Source organism: Drosophila innubila, assembly GCF_004354385.1.
Source record: "Drosophila innubila isolate TH190305 chromosome 3L unlocalized genomic scaffold, UK_Dinn_1.0 0_D_3L, whole genome shotgun sequence".
In the NCBI taxonomy this organism is placed as follows: domain Eukaryota; kingdom Metazoa; phylum Arthropoda; class Insecta; order Diptera; family Drosophilidae; genus Drosophila; species Drosophila innubila.
This window is the reverse complement of record NW_022995376.1, coordinates 9,009,726-9,037,548: the sequence shown is the minus strand read 5'-3', so window position 1 is coordinate 9,037,548 and position 27,823 is coordinate 9,009,726. Positions and strand designations below refer to the sequence as shown.

The 27,823-nt window shown below is 39.6% G+C and overlaps 2 protein-coding genes across 7 annotated transcripts in view; one reads left to right on the top strand and one right to left on the bottom strand.

The window, feature by feature from the left end:
• The window catches only part of LOC117788588 (Down syndrome cell adhesion molecule-like protein Dscam2), a 30,108-nt gene extending 4,539 nt beyond the window's left edge, over positions 1–25,569 (top strand). Inside the window, exons 2-22 of one of the 6 annotated variants that reach the window (XM_034627379.1) lie at positions 568–900; positions 999–1,160; positions 1,916–2,062; positions 2,162–2,279; positions 4,124–4,572; positions 4,692–4,836; positions 9,543–9,694; positions 11,153–11,425; positions 12,997–13,281; positions 16,396–16,515; positions 16,579–16,752; positions 16,910–17,060; positions 17,117–17,397; positions 17,461–17,949; positions 18,021–19,337; positions 21,465–21,752; positions 21,817–21,939; positions 22,002–22,162; positions 22,632–22,758; positions 23,541–23,631; positions 24,759–25,569. In XM_034627379.1, the coding sequence (XP_034483270.1) occupies positions 568–900; positions 999–1,160; positions 1,916–2,062; positions 2,162–2,279; positions 4,124–4,572; positions 4,692–4,836; positions 9,543–9,694; positions 11,153–11,425; positions 12,997–13,281; positions 16,396–16,515; positions 16,579–16,752; positions 16,910–17,060; positions 17,117–17,397; positions 17,461–17,949; positions 18,021–19,337; positions 21,465–21,752; positions 21,817–21,939; positions 22,002–22,162; positions 22,632–22,758; positions 23,541–23,631; positions 24,759–25,194 (5,822 nt within the window). In that variant the 3' untranslated portion in view covers positions 25,195–25,569. Of the gene's footprint in view, positions 1–567; positions 901–998; positions 1,161–1,915; positions 2,063–2,161; positions 2,280–4,123; positions 4,573–4,691; positions 4,837–9,542; positions 9,695–11,152; positions 11,426–12,157; positions 12,446–12,996; positions 13,282–16,395; positions 16,516–16,578; positions 16,753–16,909; positions 17,061–17,116; positions 17,398–17,460; positions 17,950–18,020; positions 19,338–21,464; positions 21,753–21,816; positions 21,940–22,001; positions 22,262–22,631; positions 22,759–23,167; positions 24,572–24,758 lie in introns of those variants that run through there. The other 5 variants (XM_034627378.1, XM_034627383.1, XM_034627382.1 and 2 more) reach the window with 5 other exon arrangements.
• LOC117788591 (sugar transport protein MST3-like) overlaps positions 24,576–27,823 on the bottom strand; it is a 29,166-nt gene continuing 25,918 nt past the window's right edge. Inside the window, exon 6 of the mRNA XM_034627389.1 lies at positions 24,576–24,586. The gene's annotated coding sequence lies outside the window, so the exon portion shown is untranslated. The remainder of the gene's footprint in view (positions 24,587–27,823) is intronic.

Here is a 27,823-nt window from a genome sequence, read left to right as displayed (position 1 = left end):
TCACTTATTTGTACATGCAAACAATTTGATGACCCCTTAAAATATTTGCATATATTCAATGTTGTTGGTCTTTTTATGCTTTTTGCTTAATACTTTTAAGACAATTCATATGCATTTAAAAGTACTAAATATTTAAATGGAATGTGATAAAAGTATATTGAAAATTCTTTAAAAGTTAGGGAAAGTCGTTTAATCGCTTAACAAAGTGCATTTTGAAAGAAAAATAAAACACATTTTAAATGCATTTCAAATGCTTGCAAAAAATTAAATATTCTTATATAAAGGATAAGCAATCCATTTTAGATTTATTTGAACTTTAATTAAGTTTAAAATGTATTTTAAGAAAATTAAATTATTTTTTGTTGCTCACTACTTTAGGTAATTAATTTCAGAATAAATAATTTTAATTAATGGAATTGTTTATTTATTTTTAACTCTAGTTAAAATAATTAAAGAGTTCCCACAGTTTTCTTTACATTTTTTTATATTTTTTTTAAATTGCAGATTTTTTAAAATATATATAAGTAAAAATTCAACTCAAAAATTGTGTGTTTATTTCCATTGCAGATGCAACGATTAGCGAACCCTTCGAAACACATTTGCGTGGTCCCGGCTTTGTCATGGAGCCGCCGGGTCGCGTTGAGTTCTCCAATTCGTCCGGCGGCTGGCTGGACTGCTCCGCCTCGGGCAGTCCACAGCCGACGATCGATTGGGTGCATGCGGATGGCACGGCGGTCACGGAGATTCACGGGGTGCGACGGGTGCTGCGGAATGGGACGTTGGTGCTGATGCCGTTCGCGGCGGCTGCCTATCATCAGGATATACATAATACGATCTATCGCTGCATTGCCAGCAACTCTGTGGGTCGCATTGTGTCGCGTGATGTGCAAGTGAGGGCGGGTAAGTTGAAGTGGCAACCATAATGCATAATATATAACATAAAATATATAAGAAATATTTTTGTATATAATTTTTGTATATTTGTATTTTTGTGGCAGTTGTGGCGCAAGCCTACAAAGTGGATGTGGAGGTATTATCCGCCTCGCGCGGCTGCACCGCCATTTTGCGTTGTGTGGTGCCCACGTTTGTCAAGGAATTGGTACGAGTGGTCTCGTGGGTTCATGAACCCGCTATCTACATCTATCCCTCGCTGCAAGGCGGTAAGTAACGGGACAGCACAGCACTCGCTTGCCTTGGGGGTGTGTGCATACTTGCAACGTCTATCTGTCTGCTGCTGACGTGGCACCAACAGGAGCTGCAGCCTCGGCACTCGGCCTCGGCCCTCGTCCTCGTCCTCGGTTGCATCCTTGTCCCTGTAGCGGCTTACCAAGCCAACAAAGTGCATTGTTTGTTTGCAGTATTTGCCTCACATGTTTGCCTGCTTAACTGGCATTGCATATCTGTGTGTGTGTGTGTGTGTGTGTGTGTGTGTGAGTGTGTGTGTATGTGCGCATGTGTGTCGGTGTGTGCCCTGTGCTTTGATGCATAATTAACATTGTCCTTTGGCAATTTGAGAAGCACTTTTAACTTGCCTTAACCCTGCGACCAACTAAGGTGTAAGCTGTAACTCTGAGCTATGATAAGTTAGAAAAGCCTTCGTTAAGCGCTTGGAGATTCGACTTTTAAAACTAAACAATGCCTTTAAGAATTAGTTAGGCATGCATATAAGATAACAGCTTAACTTATTAAGCATAAGCAGTCTGAACTGTCTCTTAAAAGCAATTCAATTATCTAAGTTTAAATAGTTTTCCAAAATATCAGCTTGATTTATATAAAAAGAAAATTTTGCACTAGACGTTTCCATTTAGAAATAGTCTTTTCTTCTCTGTCAGCATTGAATCGATAAAACTTTTATGAAAAATTGATAAATGATTCGGAACTTTGTCACAAATAATCTTTCTGCTTTCATTCACAGATGGCAAATTCCATTTGCTGCCCACCGGTGAGTTGCTCATCCATAATCTGCAGGAGAGCGATGAATCGCAGTCCTTCCGCTGTCGCAGCATGCATCGTCTGACACGTCAAGTGGTTGTCAGCTCTCCCACACGATTGCGTATTAATTGTGAGTAACCCAATCACAGCAACTACTCCTTCAAACCAGCACATACATACTCCTATTTAGACCCTACAAACTAACCAATGTCAAACTCTACTCACACAGCTCATCGCGGCATCATTTCGCCGAGCGTTGTGGAGCACACGTCTCATGTGCAGGTGTCGCAGGACGAAGGAGCGGTGCTGCTGTGCGTGGCTCAGGGTTGTCCTTCGCCCGAATACAGGTGGGTGCATAAAATCGATGGCAGTGCCAAGCCACATACAAGAAGAGTAGACACATTACAGGCGAAACTTTTGACGTTGACAGGACAGACTTGTTCGTGTGTGTGCTGTCGTTGTGTGAGTTAATTGGAACGCATACACATTCACACCTAGCTACACTCACACGCACACACAGTTGCGGTAATTGTGTGATATGAGTGAGCGCTTAGAGTTGCCAAGTATATAAATAAACTGGCGACCGCTGTGACTCGGCCATTAATTGTGTAAAATGTGCGATAGAGAGAGAGAGAGAGAGAGAGAGAGCGAGTGAGAGAGAGTTGCCAACTATGGAACGCTAATTGAAATATGAACTCAGCACGCGTTGCCAACCTTAAAGTTTCACTATGAACTTTTCCGTTCGGCAAACGTTGCGTATGTGTAATATGTGTGCATGTTGTATTTTGTGTGAGCAGAGAAATTAAAGACAAAAGCATAGGTAATGATGTGTGTAGTCGTTAAGCCTCTGCGGAGGTGTGGTCACATATGTGCACACATAATTACGCTTTGATAAGCAGACAAGTAATAAAAAACTTTTGCAGCATCACCGATAAAGTGAGAGTGAGAGAGATAGGCAGAGATACGCTGGATTTACGAGTACTTCTACATCCGGGCTACAATGCCAGACTGTAAACGCGAAACAAAAGAATCTATGAGCGAAACCAGACAACAGACGGATACATGGATAGATGGATAGATTGCTTAACAGCACAACAGAAAAATGTAGAAGAACAGAGAAAATACTGTAGCTATTTCATAATTAATAAAGCTCAGAGAGAGCGAGAGAGAGAGAGAGAGAGAGAGATAGAGTCTGAGAGAGGGATACGGCAAGCGGAGACATTGGCAAATGAGCCTGCCATGGGGATTAATGGAACATTAAACAAAGGCTGAGTAGATAAAGCAGACACACAGGGAAAGAGAAAAGTAGAGGTTCTGGTTGTAGGCTGGCTTAAAATAAGTTGCCAAGGCCTTGAACTTATTCAAATTAAAAGTAAATGGAAAATATAGGAAAGTTTCACTTTAATGGAATAGATATGACAAAAAAAGGAATGAAATACATAGTTATATGAAAAACGGATAAAATTCAAGCTGCATGTAACGTAATTTGTTTAAATAAGGTACTTTTAGTTTCTGAATACATCTAGCAAATTTTTTAATAAAAAAAATATTTAACATATTAATGAGTTGAGTTTTCACAAAGTTATAATAGTTGAAAATCTTTTCTTTTTTATTTTTTTTTTTTTTTGTTTGTGATACATTTATTAATATTTTGAGCACTCTACATGCTACTTAAAGCATTTTCAGTCAAATTTCAAGAATTTACAGAAAAGGTACGATAAAATTTTTTAAACTGACAGGGTTCGAACCCAGTTATTTTTCAAAGCCTCAGGATCACACAGTTGAAAATCGGTGAAATTGTGTTTTTCCATATGGCATATTTAATAAGCAAACTGTTTGGCTATTTTCCATTTCCATGTCCATTTTCTTAACAGATGGAACGCGTCAAAATTAGATTAAAGTTTAAATATTTTTGTTAACTTTTAAATAATTTTATTATTGTAGAAAAAAACAGTTTTTAATGTATGACAAAATCAAATAACAATTATCAAAGTGAACTCTAAATAAAATACTATTCAGTTTTGACAAACTTCTAGAAGTTAAAAGTCTATTAGGATACCATGTGCGTTAGAAATTAGTTCTAGTGAGTTTATTTATTGGGTGTGATGAGCTTGGCTTTTTTTTTAATAATTATCCAAATTAATGTACTTATATTAACTAAACTGTTTGTATTTCTAAATCCATTTAACAGCTGGTACACCCAGAACGGTGCTGGGCCATTGCCCGTTTTAAGTGGACCACGTGTGCGTCTGCTCGGACCGATACTGGCAATTGAGGCCGTGACCGGCGAGGATTCGGGTGTCTACAAGTGCACGGCGAGCAATGTGGGTGGCGAGGCGAGTGCCGAGCTGCGCCTAACTGTGGCCACGCCCATACAAGTGGAAATCGCACCGAATGTGCTCAGTGTGCATATGGGAGGCACGGCCGAGTTTCGCTGCCTGGTGACCAGCAATGGCAGCCCCGTGGGCATGCAGAATATCCTGTGGTACAAGGACGGACGGCAGTTGCCCTCATCCGGTCGCATCGAGGACACGTTGGTGGTGCCGCGCGTCAGCCGTGAGAATCGCGGCATGTATCAGTGTGTGGTGCGACGGCCCGAGGGCGATACATTTCAGGCCACTGCCGAGCTCCAACTGGGCGGTAAGTAGCGGTAAAACCCACACAAAAAAAAAAAAAAAAAAAAAAAAAGAATTGGCAAAGTAATTGCAGCTAAAATATTTATATGTACATATATCCGCAATCGCATCGTCCTCCCACAGATGCTCCGCCCGTGCTGCTGTACAGCTTCATTGAGCAAACGCTGCAGCCGGGACCAGCTGTGAGCCTCAAATGCTCCGCAGCCGGCAATCCAACGCCGCAAATTTCATGGACACTGGACGGATTTCCGCTGCCATCAAACGGAAGGTAATTGAACTTGTTGAAAAGGGAATCCAACCACGGGGGGGTTGAGGGTAGAACGGGGGGCTTGGCAATGGCAACGCTGCGGGCGGCACTGCAGCAAAAAAAAAAAAAAAATGGTATAAAGAAGCAGAAATGCGACTGAGGCTGCATTTATTGCACTCGTTGTGTGTGTTTATTTTTTTTCCAACATTCTTTTTTTTTTAGCATTTGGCTTTCAAAACATTGCACGTATAGAAAGTGGCTGCCGACGACTGGCGGGCCTATCGAGTGGGCGGTTCGGGTCGGGTCGGGTCGGATAGGGTGGGGTATGGTCGGATCTGGTAGGGTGGATAGGGTCGGTGTGGGTCGAATCGGGTAGGCTCGTGCCTCGGCCTGCTTCAGCGTTCATTCACTCTGTGTGTGGTCTCCGCCTTTACAGACTCGTTGCCCCACTCCTGTGTCTGCGCCAAGGTTTTGACTTTGCCTTTCTATTTGTTAATTAAGGCTGTGTGTGTGTTGTTTGCTTCACGCATTTAATTACGTTTTTAAGCCTGGCCAACTGCCAACTTGCCAAGCTGCCAAGTTGCCAAGTTGCCAGCAGGCAATAGTTTGGGGCTTATTAAATTCTTAGTGGTCCTTTAATGACATTGACATTTGCATTTGACAGTCGACAGCTCGACAGCGCGACAGTCAAGCTGTGCGAGCAGTTGTTGTCTTTGTTTGGTCCGCACAAATAAAATGCAACAACACAGCAATTGATTGGCAATATCTAGCTCCCTTTCCCCTAAACCCATTGCCCAGTTCCTGTTTCTGATCCTCATTCAACTCCTGTTTTCAATTGCTGGCGTCGCTCTGGCTTTGATGATGCTGCTCTGACATTGTCGTTTGGCATTTCATTTGATTTTTACTGCTTTTCACTCTCTGATTTTCTCTCTATTTCTGCCGCTCCTTTACTCTCGCCATCCCCTGTCCCTGTCTCAGTCTGCACTTCATTTGCAGTTTGTTGGCAGCTGCCACTAATTGTTTGAGTTACGTCTGTAATGATTTGCAAGTCAAAGTTGCCCCTTTGCGACTGTTGACTTCAGTTGTTGATTAAAAAATAGCTCTTGCTCTTGCTCTTCTTATTTTTATTTTTCTTTTTTTTAACATTGACTTTGGCTGTCCATTAGTTTGCTCTGTTTGCAGTCCAATAAAGAAATCATGGCAACAACATTTTAGCCACCATCTCCAGTTACTTGTTGTCAAGTCTTGCAGCTGTGTTGCTGCATTTTAATTAAAACTTATGCAATATGCTGTCCACTAAACAATGTACCCATAGTACACTTGCCAATACCCTATAGTATAATAATAAAATAAAATGTCAACATATATGATGAAATAAAATGAAGTCATACTCCAAATTATTTTGTGTCTCAATGTTTGTCCCTGCTGTATGTATACACTCTCGAAACACCCTGTATATTTGATGACGTATAATAAATAACACAAGCATCTGTTACACTTCAGTTTTGCTATGCATAAAATGCACTCAAAAATGTCGAATGCAAAACACTCTTGACACTGTCAACTTAGAATTCTTCATGAATTTGTTTTTCTCAAGTGGTCAACACATCCTTCGCTTGTTGTCAGGACTCTCAGCGTCGTTTCAATATTATTCAGCAGTTTGCTGAGAGTTTGGCTGACCACAAGCACAAATTGATTACAAGTATTTTGATGTGGTCAGTGCAGAAATGTTTTTGTTGTTGCTGGCCTGAAACTTGCAGATATTTTCAGTGATTGCCTGTGGCTTTAATTTAAAAGTTATTTGAGCAACACAATTTTGACACATAATGCCGTTAGGCATTATCCTGCTGTGGCAAGTGGCAAGTGGCAACCTAATTTGGCTGAGATGCCGCCGCATTGCTGCATAAATTTCGTTGCTACCGTCGCCTTGTTGTTATTGCTGAGTTTTAAGTGGTTTACATTATTCGTTTTAAAGGTATATCAACTTGGTAAGTGTATTTATTTAATACGCGCGCAGCCAGAGTTGCCACCCACACGCCCAGACAACCAGACAGCCAGACAGCCAAGCAAACAGCAACGGCAGTCACACAGCAGACAGAGAGAGACAGACAGACAGACAGACAGACAGTGAGACAGACTTGCAGTCAGGATAACTGAGGCTCGGCAAGGAGCTAAAGCTGTAGCTGGGGCAGACGCCTTGGGGCGGAAATTAAATGATTGCGCGCACGAGGTAACGCAACACTCAAACGCTCATTTTACGCCATTTGCAAAAGTTTGTCTGCCGCATGTGGCAACCAGGCTGCCACAAGCGCAAGCGGAGCCACTTGCTCCGAGTGCCTTCTGCTTTCGGCAACAGCATGTATGCATGTATGTGTGCGTCTGATGCGTTTCTCTGTCTACAACTGCAGGCACTATACAAACACACACACACACACACACACACTTAACGAGTGTGTGTAATTTTGGTTTAAATAATAAAACATTGTAAGTTCAGCGTTAAGTGCGACCAGCCATTACTTTGCCCAGGCAAATGCAAAATGGAAAGTAGAAAGTAGAAAGCGAAAAGTTGTTGCAAAACTGCATCAGAAATTTTAATAAGCTTTGCATTTACTTTTCACCTAGCTTAAATTATAAATAAAAGTATAGCCCCAAGTTCTGCTTAATAGTTCTGTTCTTAGCGTTATGTTAATTCGCCAAAAAGAGATAATTTGTATTTAAAGTTGGGATTTATTTACTTATTTTACTGCATACAACTGCTTAATTATTTATTATTTTTAGTTAAAGAGATAATTTGTATTTAAAGTTGGGATTTATTTAGTTATTTTACTGCATACATTGCTTAATAATTTATTATTTTTAGTTATAGAGATAATATGTATATAAAGTTGGAATTTATTTAGTTATTTTACTGCATACAATTGCTTAATTATTTATTATTTTTAGTTAAAGAGATAATTTGTATTTAAAGTTGGGATTTATTTAGTTATTTTACTGCATACAATTGCTTAATAATTTATTATTTTTAGTTAATTGGTTTATTTTTTTTTAATAAAAGTTTTCAACAAATTAAATTAGCGCCTTTTTTAAAGCCATTTCAGTTTAAACACTTTGCGTTAACTGTTAACTGAATTCGCACAAATTGAAATTCATAATTTTGTAAGTTTGTTGGCGCAACTTTTTTTGCTCACACTGTTGTTTAAGCTGTAGCTAAAGCTTTTTATTATTTTATATTTTGTTTTTTCTGAAATTAAGCCACCCGTAAAACCCACACACACACGCGCACACACACGTCAGCTCACACAGACTTACACAGCACAATCAGCTAAAACAGCACACAAAAGCCGCGCCAAACTATTAGGTTTATATTGTTGCAACCAAAGCGTTTTATGCCACAGCCTTGCCCCTTGATCCTGCTTATAGACTCCACCACACACACACGCACACACACTGTGTATATATTCAGCCACACACATGTGCTTAAACTTTTGCATTGGTGTTTAAGCTTGGTAGAAACTCTCGTCTGCCATGTGCGGATGTGTGCAACTTTGTTGCAATTTTGTCCCAGCATTGTTTCAATGCACTCAAGTGTGGCAGTTAGCATTCATGTCCATGGTTGAGTATCTGACTGCGTCTGTGCTTGTGTGCTTGTCTGTGTTTCTGAGTTTTCAGCAGCTTCATTTTCATTTAACTACAGTTGTTGTTGTTTTAACAAGCGTCGCGCGGCTTTTGGGCACTTCATAAAATGGCAACCAGCAGTCGACAGTCGCCAGTTGAGAGCCGAAAGTTGAAAGTCGACAGTCGAAAGTCGCCAAGTTTTTTGGTTTGACTTTGGCACTTTCTGGGGAAATCAGTGTCCAGGAAAGTGCACTTACGAGCACTAGAGAGAGAGAGAGAGAGAGCGAGCTAATGCATTCATAAGCCTCGCCAAGGCTGCGGCTGACGCAAAACTTAATTAAAATTGTAATTACTTTGCCTGCTGTTTCTCTAATGCCAATTGAAAAGCTCCCACAAACTAATGATCCGCTTGCTCAGATGCTCTGCTCTTAACAATAAGATGCCACAAAGCCGCTTGTGTGTGTCAGCATGTTATGTGTATTTGTTGGGGTTTCTTGGAGTTGGAGTGCCACATGACGGGGCGTATACGTAACATTGTTTGCTGTAATTAATGTCTATGCCAATAAGACGCTCAGCGGATGGAGCAAGCACATACACTTAATGCCAACTTGAGCACTCATGAAATCCTTTTTTCATTATTTGCCATTAAGAGCGAGTCGTATCTGATAGCGGGCAAAGGCGGCAGCTGTACTTTCACTGTGTGGGCGTGGCCCATGACATTGAAAGCGGTGTAAAAACTATGCTATGCTAAGCCTGACAGCATGACATAAAGACGACGGCATCAACTGACAGCCTTCATTATGGCTGAATAATGCAATGTTACGTATACGCCGTGGTGTTGGTGTTGTGTCGAAAACAAATGAAGCCTGCATATGAGATGCGCCTCGTGTTGAGTGTCAATGCATACATACATATATTTACATACCCACACAAACAAACGCGCGTACGTACGTGTAGTTGCTCGTTAATGCCCCCGGCCGGAGCATTTAAATATGTATGCAAATAACCATTCTAAAATGCATATCGCATTGCGCATACGACGCGTATGCCATACGAAATGTTTTTCTATATATTAATGTATGTTTTTTTCTGCTCCCTATATTTTGCCACAGATTTATGATCGGACAATACATCACGGTGCATGGAGATGTAATTAGTCATGTTAACATAAGCCATGTCATGGTCGAGGATGGCGGAGAGTATTCCTGCATTGCCGAGAATCGTGCGGGTCGTGTGGAGCATGCGGCCCGCTTGAATATTTATGGTATGTGCCACATTCACCAACACACACACACACACACACACACACAAATATGAGAGTGTCTCCGTGTGTTTGTAGCTACTTTACACATGCACTTAAACGTTTTTCAGAGCTCTCAGTTTGCGTATTTTTTTTAGATCTTTCTCTTTGTGTTTTGGGCTCTTTTTTTGTTGCCTAGTTTTGCTCGATTTTGTTTTACATCGCGTTTGCCATGTACCTAGTGCCTACTACAACCTACTGCACCCTTCGTTTGTCCTTGCCTATCCTTGCCTTTGCCTTTGCCTGCAGTTTGTTCTGCTGTTCTCTAAAGTGTTGTTCAAGGCACACACACAAACGAGCGGTACTCCCAGCGGCGTCTCTGTGCGCCTCTTCTGCCTTGTTTTTGCAAGAAATCAAATATTTTTGTGTCGCCGGGCAAACAAAATGGCGTTGCCAGGCACAAGGTAACACACAAACAGTCAGGCTGCAAGCAAAATATAAACAGTGGCAACAAGAACTAAAAAAACGGCGTCATGTTTGTGCTCAAAGTTGGCGCTTTAAAGTTAACAAATATTTGAAAGAACAGACCAACTTGGTAACTAACACTAACAGAAACTTTCTTTAATTTAATATTTGTTTATAGAATTGTTTCTTCTTATAAAATTTATTTATTATTAAGTGAATTGCTGAATTGAAAATTAACAAAGTTTTGTGAAAGATTTATGAGAAATTTGAAGCTGATTTTATTTTACAAAAAAATCAACTGAAAGTAATTGATTTTACAAATGACAATTTGTATTATAATTTTTCTTCCCAACAAACCCAAAGAATTTTTTAATATGCTCTAAAAGTGAGCGCTGTTTAAGTTTAAATCACGCAAGTATCTACCAGCAGCGTTATTTTTTTTGTTTAAAGGCTTTTGCATTATCGCTGATTACACGACTTGGTAATGGCGGTGATTACAAAAATGTTACCCTCCCCAGACACAGACCCAGAGACAAAGAGACAAAGAGACAGACCCAGAGACTGAGACAAGGACAGACTCGGGAATGTGGACATTGAGAGGGGCAACGACACCAAAGCGCACACGTATGACATGCTCGAAAATTATGCATATTCTGCAGGAATCCACAAGCACAGCCAAAAGCAGCAAACGACAACAGCAACAAGAGTTGTAAGGACTATGAGAGTTGTTGTTGTTACCAGCCGACATTTGCTGCATTATTTCCTTCCGCATTTTGCAAGCGGGAAAAGGACGCGCAAGGCAAAGTGTTTATGACGGCACCAACAGAGTGCCAGGCTCTGCCAGGCTGCCAGGCTGCCAGGATATGCATATTACATTGTGGGCTGCTTCCTGGTTGGCCTTCTTTTTGTTTGTTGTTTGCCTTATATTTTAGCTGCATTATTAAATGAGCAGCGTGAGCAGAAAATCAGTTAAGTATTTACATTGGCCATCCGTTTGTTTTGCAACATCTTTACCAGGTCTGCCCTACATACGGCTTATACCGAAGGTGACCGCTGTCTCGGGCGAGACATTGAATCTGAAATGCCCAGTGGCCGGCTATCCCATCGAGGAGATACACTGGGAGCGCGGCGGACGCGAGCTTCCCGATGATATACGGCAGCGTGTTCAACCGGATGGCTCGCTGACCATCAGTCCGGTACAGAAGCATACGGATTCCGGTGTCTACACGTGCTGGGCGCGCAACAAACAGGGTCACAGTGCTCGTCGCAGTGGCGAAGTGACGGTCATAGGTTAGTATACATTTTATTGTACAGTGCCAACTGTCGGCCATTTGGCCAGTTTCCTTCACAGCATTTAAGGACGACAAGGAAATGAAAGCGACAGCAACAACGACAGCGACATGAAAATGAAGCCAAGTGAAAATTACATTTTAATTATTAACAGCAAACTTAGTACATACTCGTACTCGTACTCGTACTCTTACTCTTACTCATACTCGTAGTATCGTATGGCGCTTAAGAGTTTTTCATTTGCCTTTGCCTTTGGTTTTGCATTTTCTTTCGTTTCTGCTTTTAATATTGGTGTGTGCTCGGCATTTGCTTTTGCTGTAATTAAATATTCGCGCAATAATCTAAGCTTAAAAGTTTGTAAATTAAAAAAAAAGAAGAAAATGCAGGCAAGTGAAGGGATCGGATGGAATTCGAGCACGAGTCAGCGAAAAAGCAAGCAGCGACCCTTTTTTATTATTTATTTTTTTCTCTTTTATATTTTACTCATTTCACTTAATGAATTCGCGTGCTAATGAAGCGCGACGTTGATTAAATTTTCATAATTTGTAACCCTTTTCTGGGATTTAACTGAATTTTTCCCCAATCTACACTCCAACAATCGTTGTGCATTAGCGACGCCCAGAAAAGTATGCTACACTTTATTATTTTGTGTGTTTTCCCACTGACTGCTGTTCGTAAGCTCTTCCTTCATAGTCTGTTATTCATGTATGCCTTGACAACACCCACTTGCAGTGCCACCGCGTCTCAGTCCCTTTCAAACATCGATACTACAACTGAACATGGGCGATCGCGCCTCACTCACCTGCTCCGTGGTCAAGGGCGACCTGCCATTGACCATCAATTGGCGCAAGGACAGTCGCCCCATCGATCCCACCCAGCACATGTCTGTCAAGCAGGTGGATCAGTATAATAGCATTCTGGTCATTGACAATCTGGGCAGTGATCACACTGGAAACTACTCCTGTGTGGTGCGCAACTCGGCGGCGGAGGTGGAAAACTCGCAGGCGCTCTTGGTGAATGGTAAACAAATAAGTCGCGAAACCAGCTATCTATTTACAAATTAAATATACATATATCACAATAACCGTATTTAGTTAATTGTAGTTGCGTTTGTTTCGTATGCACTTTGTTCAATGTAACCAAAAAAAATCACAAAAAAAAAAACGAAAAAGTAAAGAACGACAAATGGCATTTGATCTGTCTTGTTGTCCAATGCAATAATATCCTTGTATACCTGTAAATTATGTTAACAAAACGGCATTTAGTTACCTTTCTGAATCACTCACACTTTAACTTTTGGAATGTTTGTAAAATTAAGTAATATACTTGAACTATTTCGTAGAGTTTACCAAATTTCTTTAACAAAACTGCGAAGGTTTAGTTGTACATATCTGTATAAAAAATCAATATCAATTAGCGAACCGCAAACAGCAGCTCAGCGTGGGAACAACAACAACAACAACATCAGGAGAAACATCATCTGCAACATCGATATTGATATTATGGCCAAAATCTGCAGGTGGTTTCAATTGCAGTTCTTAACAAATCTGGTTGCTTTTTCCTACTTGCAGTACCGCCGATCATAGAACCGTTCGCCTTTCAGGATGGCCTGGCCGAGGGGATGCGTACGCGCACCGTCTGCGGTGTCTCCCGTGGCGATGCTCCGTTGAAGCTGATCTGGCTCAAGGATGGTGAGCCGCTGCCCGATCTGCTGGGTGCCAATGTCACCATGCTAGATCAGTACAGCTCGCTGCTGAGCATTCCCTCGCTATCGGCCACGCATTCCGGCGAATATACGTGCGTGGCAAAGAATCCGGCAGCTGAGATCAAATATACCGCTCTGTTGCAGGTCAAAGGTAGCGTACTAGGTTACAATACAGCAATCGAACAACGACACCAATTCACTTCCACACCTATCAGATTACATATACACACCTAAACATGCCTCACACGATCTTAACTGAACTCTCACGATTGCCCCTCAAAAAATCAATAATAATTTTTGCTTTCTCGCTGATGTAATTGTATTCAAGAAAAGCGCTTCTTAATGGTTTTCAGTTTTCAGTTTTTGATTTTTACTTTATATATTTCTAAAAAAAAACTAAACTCTCTTTTGATGCTTGTAATCTGTTTTACAAGCCCCATCGTAACTGAACGTTGCCTAACTCTTTGCTTAGCAAATGATGCTTTGGTTTTGACGCTTTCTCACCACCAAAATAAACCATCCTAAAAACAAAACCATAAATAAACAAATAAAGACAACCAAAAAAAAAAATTAATAATAATTATAATAATAATAAAAATGGCCCTCTTTAAAACGAAATTATTTATACGAATCCCTATACCCTTAAGTCGCTTTGGCACGCTGTGGGTTTTTTTGACAACAGTTTCACCAGGTAACCTTATCAAGTGCACTGCTTTTTAAACGCTTCGTATTAAATACCGCTAAATTCTACACATATTTTTAAGTACATATGCCACAATATAATAAAATTAAGTTATTTATTGATAAGTTGCTGATATAATTTAAGCTGCTTCTTATATACAACATAATTAGATTTAAATTAAGCTACGGCTTGCCGTTGTTTCAATGCGCACTTCCAAATATCAATGACATAAATAAATATTAATTTTCCAGTGCAAAATCTATTCATATAATTTGTTACATAATTTAATTATTTTATTGGAAATTCAACTAAATTTCACAGTGTAGTTAGCAAGTTTTGCTGTGAAGTAAGCTTTAATTCCCTTTTGCTGTTTACTTGGAAATGCGCACAGAATAAACAATTAGCTGTAATTTTAATTTATACAAATGCTCAAACATAAATAAGAAAACATAAGCTGACTTAAGATTAATTTGCTTATTCGCTTACTCCCTTTTGTTGCTATCTTAATTGTTGTTCATAGAATACAATGCAAATATATATATATATATTACTTTCCCTTTTTGTTTTCGCCAATTTTTGACTTGCAGCTTCAAAAATTTAGCGCACAACGGCTGCTGTTTGCCCGCCTTCCCCTCAGCTAAAAGAAAAATAACTGAATGGCTAAGTCCTAGCTATAAATGTGCTGTGCTTAATTAACAAAAATAATAATAATAATAATAAACTAAATGATAAAGCAGAAAGAGCTAATAATCCACAGAAGATACGCTGCTTATGCTTCAATTTGGTTTTGGGTTCTAATTGCTTACTCTTAGCTCACAGTGTGTGTGTGTCTGTGTGTGTGTGTGTGTGAGTGTGGCTATTTTGCTATGCTTGTGTGAGTGGTATTTTTGTGCAGCTCAGAATGTGCATAATCGTATATTTTTTGCAGAACCAAAACAAGAAATGAAATACCAAATTACTAACAATATATAAATATAAAGCTTCGCAGTATTTGCTAATGTACTCGTAGTTGAGAATGATTGTAGCACATACTTAGGCACGTTGTGGCATGTTGTGGCAGCTGCAAAGTATGCTACACATTTCCATTTGTTACATTTGCTTCTGCTTTTGCTTTTGCTTTTGCCTTTTGCATGCTGCAACTGTACATAAATTGCCTCCTCATTTGCTGCCATCTGCATGCGCGTAATGCATGTAAATTGAATTTTAATTTCGTTTATTTATGATTTGCTTGCTGTTTTGAAGCTTGGCTCTTTTTAATTTGCAGCCGTAAATGTTTTTGAAATTGTTTTCACCACAATTTCGCCAACGTGTGTACATTACACTCGTAACATACTGAAAATTAATAAGGAATACACTCGAAAAATATATTTCGGTGAAAATAAAGTGAAAACTGATTCCGGAACATGGCTTACACGTTATTAATCTTGTATTTTTTTGTTGTTTGTTTTTTAAATGCCCAATTACCCAGGCTGCTGTTGTGTGCAAAGATTTTTTCCAACTAGACGCTATTAGCCAACGCGCTGTCGTATACCCAAACCCGCTTTATATGCCACATACGAGAACCAATCCATAAAAAAACCATAAATGCTTTTTAATTAATGCTGTGTTCATAGACCCAGCTGCTAATTACCATTATTTTTTCTTATTTTTGTGTTCCAATTTTTTATGCAAATGAATTATAGCCTGACAAACAAAAGGCTGGAAATTAAATGCAATTCCTAAATAAACAATTATTGGCCTCATAAATTATTATCGCAAAATGCCTTCTACTAAACTGGGTGGTATATTCGATTTGAAAACTAATTATTGAAGGCCTTTTTGGGGTTAACTCTTCATATTTGTTGCATTTTATTGCTTTCTTGTTTTTTCAATTGCGTGCCTAACAATTAAACTCATATACTCGTACATATAAAACATTTATATATTTTATGTTGCGCATTTTATCATTTTAATGCAAATATTATTCAATACGCTTTTGGCATGTTTTTCTTATTTAATTTATGCGCCAACGAGAAGCAATTTTTTGTAAATTTGTTGTACAACAAACAGCAAAACAGCGAGGCGCAGAGCGTGGGGCAAATATCAATAATAATAACAAATTTAAATATGACTATAAAAATCCTTGCACAACAACAATACCACAACTAATGACTTTACCTAATGGATTTTCTCCAACCAAAAATATTAAGATCCATTATAAAAGCATCAAATTTTTAATTTGTATTTTTCAATTTTGACTAAGTTGCATAAGACATTTTTGTTACAGAAAAAAAAACAAAAAGAACTTTTAAGCAAAATATGAAATACCCATTGTATATTAGTTGAAAGTTTCTCTATATGCTATAAACCTTTCTACTATTACTCTAAAACATTTGAATAGACACCAAACTAAATTTTTGCCGTTTTTACTTTGCCAGAATTTTTCACATTTCCTCTCTCTACTCTATAACTATCTTTCTCTACATCATAACTTTTCTGTATGTCTTAGAGGTTTATTATTTACATAATTTGTTAAATAGTTTATAACGCTATGTTAGCGACAGCGTATTTATAAACTTTAAATATTACGTATACGTTCCGCAGTACCACCGCGTTGGATTGTGGAACCTGTCGATGCGAATGTGGAACGCAATCGTCACATTATGCTGCATTGTCAGGCACAGGGCGTGCCCACGCCCAGCATTGTGTGGAAAAAGGCAGCGGGTAACATATTAAAATAATAAAAATAATTGTGTTATTGAAAGTATATAAATTTTGTTTTAATAGGCAGCAAATCTGGCGACTATGAAGAAGTTAGAGAGCGTCCATTTACAAAGCTATTGGGCAACGGTTCAATGTTGCTGCAACATGTAAAGGAGGATCGAGAGGGCTTCTATTTATGTCAGGCTAACAATGGCATTGGCACGGGCATTGGAAAGGTCATACAGCTCAAAGTTAACTGTGAGTATTGCTGGATTGTAAATGAGAGGGGAGGCAGCTGGTGCTAAATGAAACGAAACATGGCAATTTGGTTAATTGCAACGCTGAAGCCTCGCGGGATTGTGAAGCTGCTGCCGACATAATTAAAATGCAAAATATTGTAATGTTGTAATTGCAGCCTCGCCGTACTTCTCCTCCACTTCGCGCTCGGTTACCGTTAAGAAGGGCGACACGGCGCTCTTGCAATGCACTGTGAGCGGCGACAAGCCGATTAACATTGTGTGGATGCGTTCGGGCAAAAATACATTGAATCCATCCACCAATTACAAGTGAGTGCAGCGAACTGAACCCGATCTAATGACCTGGCAATATTCATTCCCAACAGAATATCGGTTAAGCAGGAGGCAACACCAGATGGCGTTTCAGCGGAGCTGCAAATACGCACTGTGGATGCCACTGATAGCGGTCCCTATTTCTGTCGTGCCACCAATCTCTATGGCAATGATCAGCAGCTGGTGCAGCTCCAAGTGCAGGAGCCACCGCAACCACCGAGCGTCCTGGAAGCAGCCATGATCAGCAGTCGCTCGGTGAACCTCAAGTGGCAGCCCAAGGCTCATAGCACGGGCGATGTGTCCAAGTACATTGTGGAGTATCGCGAGGCGGATCGTAAGTGGACTTAACCAACAGTCTCATGGCAATCTCAATTACAATTGGAATCTTTCCTTTTAGCCGTACTCTTTATTGATCAGTGGCAGCACATTGAAGTCAAGGATCCGCCCAGTTACAATGCTTTGATTGAGAACCTCAAGCCAGCGACACGTTACGCCTTCCGCGTCATTGCCGAGGGCAATGCAGGACGCAGTGCACCCAGCCAAGAGTTGATAATACGCACGGAACCACAACGACCAGCTGGACCACCACTGAGTCTCTCCGCACGTCCGCTCTCCTCGACGGAGCTGCTGATCAGCTGGGTGGCACCGCTGCCAGAGCTGCGACATGGCGATATACAGGGCTATAATGTGGGCTATAGATTGGCCAGTTCGGGTAACACGGCCTACAACTTCACCTCGGTTTCGGGTGATGGCGAGGGGGGCAGTGGGGAGCTGTTGCTCAGTGGACTCTCGAAATTTGCACGTTATAGTATTGTGGTGCAGGCTTTTAATCAAGTGGGTCCTGGTCCGCTCTCGGAGCCAACTGCAGCGCAGACAATGGAGGATGGTAAGCAAGGAGTTTGCTCAGTCTTTTCTCCTCCTCTCTTTCCCTCAGTTATTCATGTTCCACTTTGACAGTGCCAAGTCGTCCGCCAGAGGATGTGCGCTGTGCCGCATTGACTTCCCAGTCGCTGCAGGTCTCCTGGCAGCCACCGCCAATCTATCACACAAATGGACTGCTGCAGGGTTACAAGCTCGTCTTTGAGCCCATCATTGATGACATTGTGCCCAACAAGGACGAGGTTGAATCACGCAAGACCACGGCCTTAACCACCGTGCTCACGGGTCTTCGAAAGTACACCAACTACAGCATCCAGGTGCTGGCACACACTCGCATGGGAGATGGCGCCATATCCAAGCCGCTTTACTGCCACACCGAGGAGGATGTGCCCGAGGCGCCTTCTGACATCAAAGTGGTTGTCAGCTCACCGCAGTCGCTCTACGTCTCCTGGCTGCCTCCGACCGAGCCCAATGGCGTCATTACCAAGTTCAGTCTGTACACTCGCGTGGTGAATGGCCGCGAGGAGCTGAACAATGAGAAGCGCAGTTTGCCCTCACAGCAGGCCTATTACGAGGCCAAGAATCTGCATCCCCACATGGAGTATCAGTTCTGGGTGACGGCCTCGACACGCGTGGGAGAGGGCAAGAGCTCCAGGGTGTCCTCGCAGATCACCACGAATCGCGTGCCGGCCAGAATCATTTCCTTTGGCGGTCCTGTGGTGCGTCCTTGGCGCTCTACCGTCACCCTGCCCTGCACTGCGGTGGGCAAACCGAAGCGAGAGTGGTTCAAGGCGGATGTGGCACTGCGGCAAGGTGGTCTTCATAACTCTCAGCTGTTGGACACGGGCGATCTGATCATCTCCAGCTTACAGCTGGCGGACGGTGGCAACTACAGTTGCCAGGTGGACAATGGCATTGGCACAGATCGCCTCACGCACATGCTGCTCGTCCAGGTGCCGCCCTCGGCGCCTGTGCTCTATGTGACCAGCGCCACCTCGAGCAGCATCCTGATGCACTGGAAATGTGGATTCACTGGAAATGCTCCGATCACTGGCTACACTCTGTTCTATCGCCGTGCCACTGGCAACACGGATGAGATGCAGCTTTCACGTCATGCCTCCAGTCACGAGCTGAAGGGTTTGGTCTGCGGCAGCACCTATCAGATCCACTTGAATGCCCACAACAAAGTGGGCAGCTCCCCGGCCAGCATTATGCTCCATGTGCGCACTCAGGGACAGGCGCCGGGTCTGCCAGCAACTACAAGTCTACTGGCTCCCAATTCCACCTCGGTATTGATACGGCTGCACACCTGGCCAGACAATGGCTGCCCCTTAATGTACTTCGTGCTGCAGTATCGTGCGGTGACTGATGATCCCGACAAGGAATGGATTTTGGGTGAGTTGAAAGCTACGAATACTTCATACTTCGAACTCATAACTTTATCAAAACTCAACCGATTTTCAAGTGGAATGTCAATTTGTTCATGGTTTGACCTCTTTATCCATTCTGCATTCAAATTTCATTAATTTTGTAAAAAAAATTATTTTCCTCAAAAACATGGGTTTGATGCTAAGAGTCCCCCCTTTGAAATTTTGAAAATTGAAAATTTTAAATCTCAAGTTTTCACTTTTAATCGACTCCTTATATCGTTATTAGTATAAAACAACACTTTAAATTTGATTCTGAGAGGTTTCATTTTTCTGTAAAAAATCATGCGAAATCTGACAAAAAATTTGACTTGTAAAGTTGCTAAGTCGAAGGTTTCATCAACTTCAAACTTCCATAACTTTGTCAAAACTCAATAGATTTTCATGCGGAAAGTCATTTTGATAATTATTTGGTCTCTACATTGATTCTGCATATAAATATTATTAACTTTTAAAAAAAATTTATTTTCGATATTTTTCCGACAAAATCATGTACTCCCCCCTTTGACTTTTTCGAAAAAATATTTTTTTCAAAATTTTAAATTTGGAGTTTTCACTTTTAAACGACTCCTGGTGCCCAAATTAGTATAAAACAACACTTTAAATTTGATTTTGAGAGGTTTCATTTTTCTGTAAAAAATCATGCGAAATCTGACAAAAAATTTGACTTGTAAAGTTGCTAAGTCGACGGTTTCATCAACTTCAAACTTCCATAACTTTGTCAAAACTCAATAGATTTTCAAGTGGATTGTCAATTTGTTCATAGTTTAGCCTCTTCATTCATTCTGCATTCAAACTTTATTAATTTTGTAAAAAAAATAATTTTCTTTAAAAACATGGGTTTGATGCTAAGGGTCCCCCCTTTGAAATTTTGAAAATTGAAAATTTTAAATCTCAAGTTTTCACTTTTAATCGACTCCTTATATCGTAATTAGTATAAAGCAACACTTTAAATTTGATTTTGAGAGGTTTCATTTTTCTGTAAAAATCATGCGAAATCTGACAAAAATTTGACTTGTAAAGTTGCTAAGTCGACGGTTTCATCAACTTCAAACTTCCATAACTTTGTCAAAACTCAATAGATTTTCAAGTGGATTGTCAATTTGTTCATAGTTTAGCCTCTTCATTCATTCTGCATTCAAACTTTATTAATTTTGTAAAAAAAATAATTTTCTTTAAAAACATGGGTTTGATGCTAAGGGTCCCCCCTTTGAAATTTTGAAAATTGAAAATTTTAAATCTCAAGTTTTCACTTTTAATCGACTCCTTATATCGTAATTAGTATAAAGCAACACTTTAAATTTGATTTTGAGAGGTTTCATTTTTCTGTAAAAAATCATGCGAAATCTGACAAAAAATTTGACTTGTAAAGTTGCTAAGTCGAAGGTTTCATCAACTTCAAACTTCCATAACTTTGTCAAAACTCAATAGATTTTCATGCGGAAAGTCATTTTGATAATTATTTGGTCTCTACATTGATTCTGCATATAAATATTATTAACTTTTAAAAAAAATTTATTTTCGATATTTTTCCGACAAAATCATGTACTCCCCCCTTTGACTTTTTCGAAAAAATATTTTTTTCAAAATTTTAAATTTAGAGTTTTCACTTTTAAACGACTCCTGGTGCCCAAATTAGTATAAAACAACACTTTTAATTTGATTTTGAGAGGTTTCATTTTTCTGTAAAAAATCATGTGAAATCTGACAAAAATTTTGGCTTGTAAAGTTGCTAGGTCAAAGGTTCGACCAACTTCAAGCTTCCATAACTTTATCAAAACTCAACCGATTTTCAGGCGGAAAGTCAATTTGTCATTATTTTGGCCTCTTAATTCATTGTCCATTAAAATTTTAAGAAATTTGTTGAAAAATTTTTTTTTCCTATAGATCCTAGATATGAATTTCGATGCTAAGGTTCCTCATTTAAATCTATATCTTTCGCTTTCCTAATAAAGTAATTAGCGTAACTAGTTAAATTTAAATAAAAACTATGAATTAAATTTATTTTTATAACACACACCTACGAATAAATCATATTTTAAATTTTCTATTTTGTAAACTATTTGAACTTATGACATGTATTTTCTCCTCTCAGTTTCCAATGCTCTGAAGCCACAACGACGTGTGGTCATCTCCAATCTGCAGTCTTCGACACTCTATCAGTTGAGAATGGAGGCGCACAATGTGGCAGGTGTTTCACAAGCTGAGTTCAGTTTCGTTACACTCACCAAGGATGGAGATCCGCCACCGCCGGAGATTGTGCAGAGAGGTCAGCGCGGTCCAAGCGTCTTCTATGGCAACATCAATCTGTTGATACCCAGCATCGCTGCTGTTTCCGGCATGATCTGTACCATAGCCTTGGTCATCGTCTGTTATCGGCACAGTACGTCAACTCAAGTGGAGTTTCTAATTAATGTCTGACTAATTGTTATCCTTATCCTTAATAGAACAAAGCAATCATATACAAAAGGAATCGCTTGAGAATCGCGCCAACTCCGAGGCAGCACAGCGTGAGCGTTATTATGCCACCATTCATAAGGTTTCCATGCAGAACAATGATAAAATTCCGGGTAAGCAGAGTTGTTGAATCATTTGATCGAACTTGAGTTGTAAGCCTGAGGATATTTCACAGAAACCTCTGAGGACATTTCGCCATATGCCACCTTCCAATTGTCGGAGGCTGGCAACTTGTCACAGCCACATCATGGCGGTCCAGCCAACACTCTGCTGCACTCGTTCATGTACCATGAGAGGGCTCTGGCCGAGGGCTGCTCGTCGCCACCACCAGCTGCGGTACTAAAACCAACCACCACCCATCACCACCACCACCATAACCAACGTCCACAAAAGACAATTCATAATTATTATCAGACCTCACCGTTTCATAATATCGTGCGTTTGTTTATTCATTTCTTTGATTTTAGCTCTCTCTCTACCTCTATCTCTCTTTCTCTCTCTATCTGTATATGAGGGAAGGGGGGTTTGTCCAACAATTAGTGTGTATTTTTCTATAGACTACTACGTGCTTTTTATGTTGTTTCTATGCTCGTGTCTTACTTTCCAACTAAGTTCTCTTAAATGCAATGCCATATATCATGGGCATTGAGCGAAGCGCTCTGCCTCGTGTCACATGTCAATTTTGAGTTAATCCTTTGTTTTATTTGAAAGCGTTTATTATCCCAAGGCGCTTTTGTAGTCGCTAGTCGCATTATCGGTACGCAAGTCCAATTCCAACTAATGTCATGCTCTGTTCTCTGCGCAGTCCAAGAATCGACGTCGTCACTCACGCAAAACTGAACCAGAAAGCGAGGAATCCGAATCGGATCAGGATCAACTGACTTCCAGTCGCACCGAGTCTTCCAATCAGCACGAGGGCAAAATCAAGCACAGTAAGTCGTAGCCCAAAGACCCCCAAAGACAACTAGGGAAGCTGTCCATTAAGGAGGTCAATCAATTCTATAGTTCGAATACTCAAAATGTATTGATTGATGATTGATTAATAATTGATTAATGATTGATTGAAGAATGATTGATTAATGATTGATTAATGATTGATTGATGATTGATTGATGATTGATTGATGATTGATTGATGATTGATTGATGATTGATTGATGATTGATTGATGTTTGATGGACGATTGGTTAACGATTGATTGATGATTGATCTTCTTACTGTGATCCTTCCAAATGAAGTACATAAAGATAAATCCTCCCGTATTTGTTCGTAGTAATCTTAGGCTATCAAATGGAGTAATCTACTCGCTCTCTTTCTCTTTTTGCGCTATTCTATATTGCAGACTCCGACTCTAGACTAATACAACACTTTCCAAATCACAGCATATCGATAACTTATCTGTAGTAGATCAACGACATATGCACAATTTATAGCAATCTGCACTAAAATTACCAAAGACAAAAATAAAAAAAAAACAGAAACAATGATTCGACCAGTAAAGAAAAGAGAGTAATCTGAAGACTAAGCAAACTAATCAAATATATATTTGTTAATTAATACGCGTATTTAGAGTTTAAGCTAGTTGATAAGATTTGTGTGTGTTTTATTCCCCTATTCCAAATCTCTATTTGCCCGTATTTTCTTTCTTTCTTTCTTTCCAAAAAAAAAAAAAAAAAAAAAAAAAAACCAAACTGAAATTGGTCTGTGCGATGCAGGCATCATCTACCATGGAGCACAATCAAGCACATCCTCCGATCTGTCACCAATGTCCGAACAAAAATCATTGCCACGACGCGGTCGCTCCAGGTATCATCATCAGCAATATCAGTTTTCCACCAATACAACACCGCGTCATCACAATAGCAACAAAAGCAACAACAACATAACCACAAACACGGTCACAAATACAAATACAGGCACATCGACAACTAATTCGAATAAAATTCTATCGCCACGCAACGGCACTGGCAATCTGAAATCCATATCGAGCACATTCAAATCACAAGACTCAATACAATGTCACATACCCACATTGGTTAAATCGCCATCGATAAGTACACAACAACAGAAACAGTATCACAAACAGCAACAACAACAGCAACAGCAACAATTGAATAGTAAATCTGGTCAGAATCAGAATCAGAATCCAAATCCCAATCAGACCCAATGCAGTAGTAGCAGTAGTTTGAAGCAACAGCAACCACTGTTGATCCAGCCAAAGCTCCATCAGCTCGAGCCGACGTCATCGCATGTTAATGGCCAGGAGCTAATGGGCTTGGATGGAGGCGTTAGTACCCTAGCATCTGTTGTGCCCGTCACTTGCATGCCACCCTCCTCACAGTTTCGACCCATACCACACAAGTCCATAATGCCCGCGCATGAGTCACACCACAATCACCATCAGCAACATCAGCAACATCATCATCAGAGCGCTGTCTCTGGCACTGCTCTCTTGAATCCCTCGACGGCTCTGCTCTCCTCCAAGTTCTTTACGGCACCAACGTTGCCGCTGCCCAAATAGGATACGGCCAATGGGGGGAGTGAATATATGGGCGGTGGTGCTGCTGCTGATGGCATCAGTAGCACCAACTTTGGCTATAATAGCGGCGAGATATCGTGCACCTATATGGATCCCATAGATCAGACATGAGACTTGGCGTACGGTGAGGTGTGTGGTCCTGAGGGCGCCCATTAAAACAGCAGCCATCACACCACAACACCACAACACCAACCACCAATAGGAACAACAACAACAACAACACTACAACTACAACACCACTAAGTCTCTCTTATTCTAAATGCTTGAGTGTGGTTGCTAGCAAAAAAAAACCAAAAAAAACCAAAAAATATAGAGTAAATCATAGTATGCAAAACCAACTCTGGATACTCTTCTATCTCTCAATCATGCACATCACATCAAACAAATCCTGCAGAGCTGGCATCCTGCGCACTCTGCATCCGCTGCAGCTGCAGGCCGAGTGCAACGCTGGTGCCGCTGCTGGTGCTGGTGCCTTCCATCATGGCGAACGCGATGCCGGCGAGCACATAGAGCTGGCTGAGGTTGAGTGCGATGTGGATACTATCAAAAAGCTGAAGCTTGGACAGCGCTCCTCGCTGTGGTCGCGTCCAAATTCAACCACATCGCAGTTGCAGCAGGAGCATCAACAGCAGCAGCAACAACAACAGCAGCAACAGCAACAACAGCAGCAACAGCCACTACGACAGCAACCACCACATAAACGAGCACATTCAAAGTCACCGCAGCCGCAACAACAACAACCATTGCAACAACAACGCCCACAACAACATTCACCCGCTCCAGGCCAGAAATTGCTTAGCGAAAAATCGGATTATTCGATATCCGTGTGAGACATTGGTAAGATCTGATCGAGCCAAGATCAGCACTTAGGTTGAGGTCAGGTCAACAAAAGTTAGCACTAAATAAACAAGTGGAACATTCCCAGTTATTCCCACTTTGGGTATGCAAGAAACCAACAGCTGAGCCGTTCTATTGTAGTACCTCTATTTATGTAATGCCAACACTTGAAATATTCTCCCGTTATAACCGTTATCCGTTAACCGTTATCCGTTGCCCGTTGCCCGTTATCCACACCGTATCCGCCTTGACCCCGTAACCAGCTTGACAACCCCAGCCCCAAAAAACAACCCCAACAACCAAAACGACACAATGATAAACTTTCGGACAATCAGTATCAAAATTCTTTGCACAACCATCCAACAAAATAAAATATGAAAGAGGAAACTCTAAACACTTCCCATTTAATAACTCTCCATTCCCAAAAAAAAAAAAAAAAACAAAAATAATCAAATACTAATCTAAAGCTCATATAAACGTATAAACATACTTATATACATTATACTAGCATATAATTATAAAGGTAATTACGATTTGTGCATGTTATATGGCATGCCATCCAGAACCCAGGTCAGTTATCGAACTTCCAAGATGTTGTATATATACATATGCATACTTATACTATCTACTAACCTAGTTGTAAGTACTTATGACTAATGTAAATCGAACTACTAACTCGAATACTATTTGAATACTAACGTAAAGCGTATTACTCGTACTACTTACATATAATCGAAACTGTATGTAGAGAGAGGTTGTAAGTATTTGGTCCTTTGGTTAATATCGTTAATAATATCGTATCTTTCATATAGATAGTACTGATACTTGAGTTACACATTTTAGATACAACTACAAGTATATCGTATAGGTATTTTTTTTCTAAGTATTTTTGTAAATTCTATATTTATGGATTCCGTTTCGAAAACTGCATTTTCCGATTTGTAAAACGAGGAATTTAAACTAATATTAAACTCAAGACATATGCTGTGTACAAATTTATATATATTTATGTCTAAACAAAAAACACATATAGTAGATGGACTCTAATGTACATAAACATAAAAATATATACATTCATACCCAAAATAAACACACTCAGACATGATAAATCTCTAGCTGTTATTCTGTAAATAGATTCCTGTAAGGCGCCCATTATATAACAAAAGAAAATGACTGACAAAATAATGAATAATAAAAACAGAAAAGTGAAAAGCAAAGTAAAATCTATAAAAATAATTGCATAAATACAATGAAAAATGTTAACTAAATGTATTTAATATATTCAAAGTGTACATGAATACTCGAATGAATCGTACACGAATGAATCGAATCAGTATTCATATATGATATGACATGATATCGCAGTATCTACACAATTTAGTGTTTCTATTACAATAAACTGTCGTTCGTCAACGTGTAGATAAATGTTTTTAAAAACCAAAATGAATTCTAGAAATCAAATAGCAAGTCGTAATCAAATATTGACACACACGTACACATAAACATTTACATACACACACACAGACATATAAAATGGCCAAGTAAAGAGCAGTAAAAACAAACTACAAATTAATATTAAAATTAAAATTAGTTCGTATTGATTAATCCACATAATAATTAGCTGTATTTTAAACTAGCCAACAAAAAGGAGAGCAACAACAGCATAAGAGAATTAGCAGCAAATCAATAGAACTTTGAGAACCCTTTCGGAAACCATGTGCCAAAATTTGTTTAAGATCAAATAAAAATCGAGATACACGTAAAATCGTATTAACAAAATATACAATAATTGATTGACTTAACAGCAGAAAGTTATAGTTATAAGCGCCAGAAATAATAATAGCAAAACAAATAAAAAAAAACAACAGAAATATTTACTATAACACTATATAGGAACTGCAGTGGTATACGTCTGGGTTGCCAGACAGTTAACAGATCACAGTCGAGGGTATTTATATAGGAACCTTTGGCAGCCAACAAGTCTGTAATTTCGAGTTTTATTTGCTGCAGCGTTAGAAACAATTTAAAAATTATAAGAACTAAAAAACAAGAAGTCTATAATTAATAGAATTTATATGCAGCACTTTATTTTGAATTTTTAATATGTATACTCAACCGAAAGCGCTGCAGTATTTTTTATCCGTTTTTTATACGCATTTATTTATATAATATGTAAAAAATGGTTTATTAAATTTAACATCGAATTTTACGAATTTATTAAACGAAAACAAAAAAAATGGTTGCAAACGGAAAATCACAAATGCAAAGTCAACAAATCAAATCAAAAGATGGCAATTAACTTAAAAACTAAATAATACAATCAAAATGCAATACAACAAAACAATATATGAGTAAAAGAAAACAACATTTTTATGTTTAACAATATAATTAGCACAAAAACTACAAAAGTAAAAACTATTAATGTAAAAACCAAAAACCAAAATCATTAAAAAGTATAAAAATAATTACTACAAAAAACTTAAATCGAGCATTTTTATAATTTATTTCTTCTTGTCTCAAATCTAAACAAACAAAGTCAACGCCAACGGCAACAAAATCGTTGGCAACGTTTACTGAGTAAATATATAAAACGTTATAAGGTAAGCATGATGGGAACGGGAG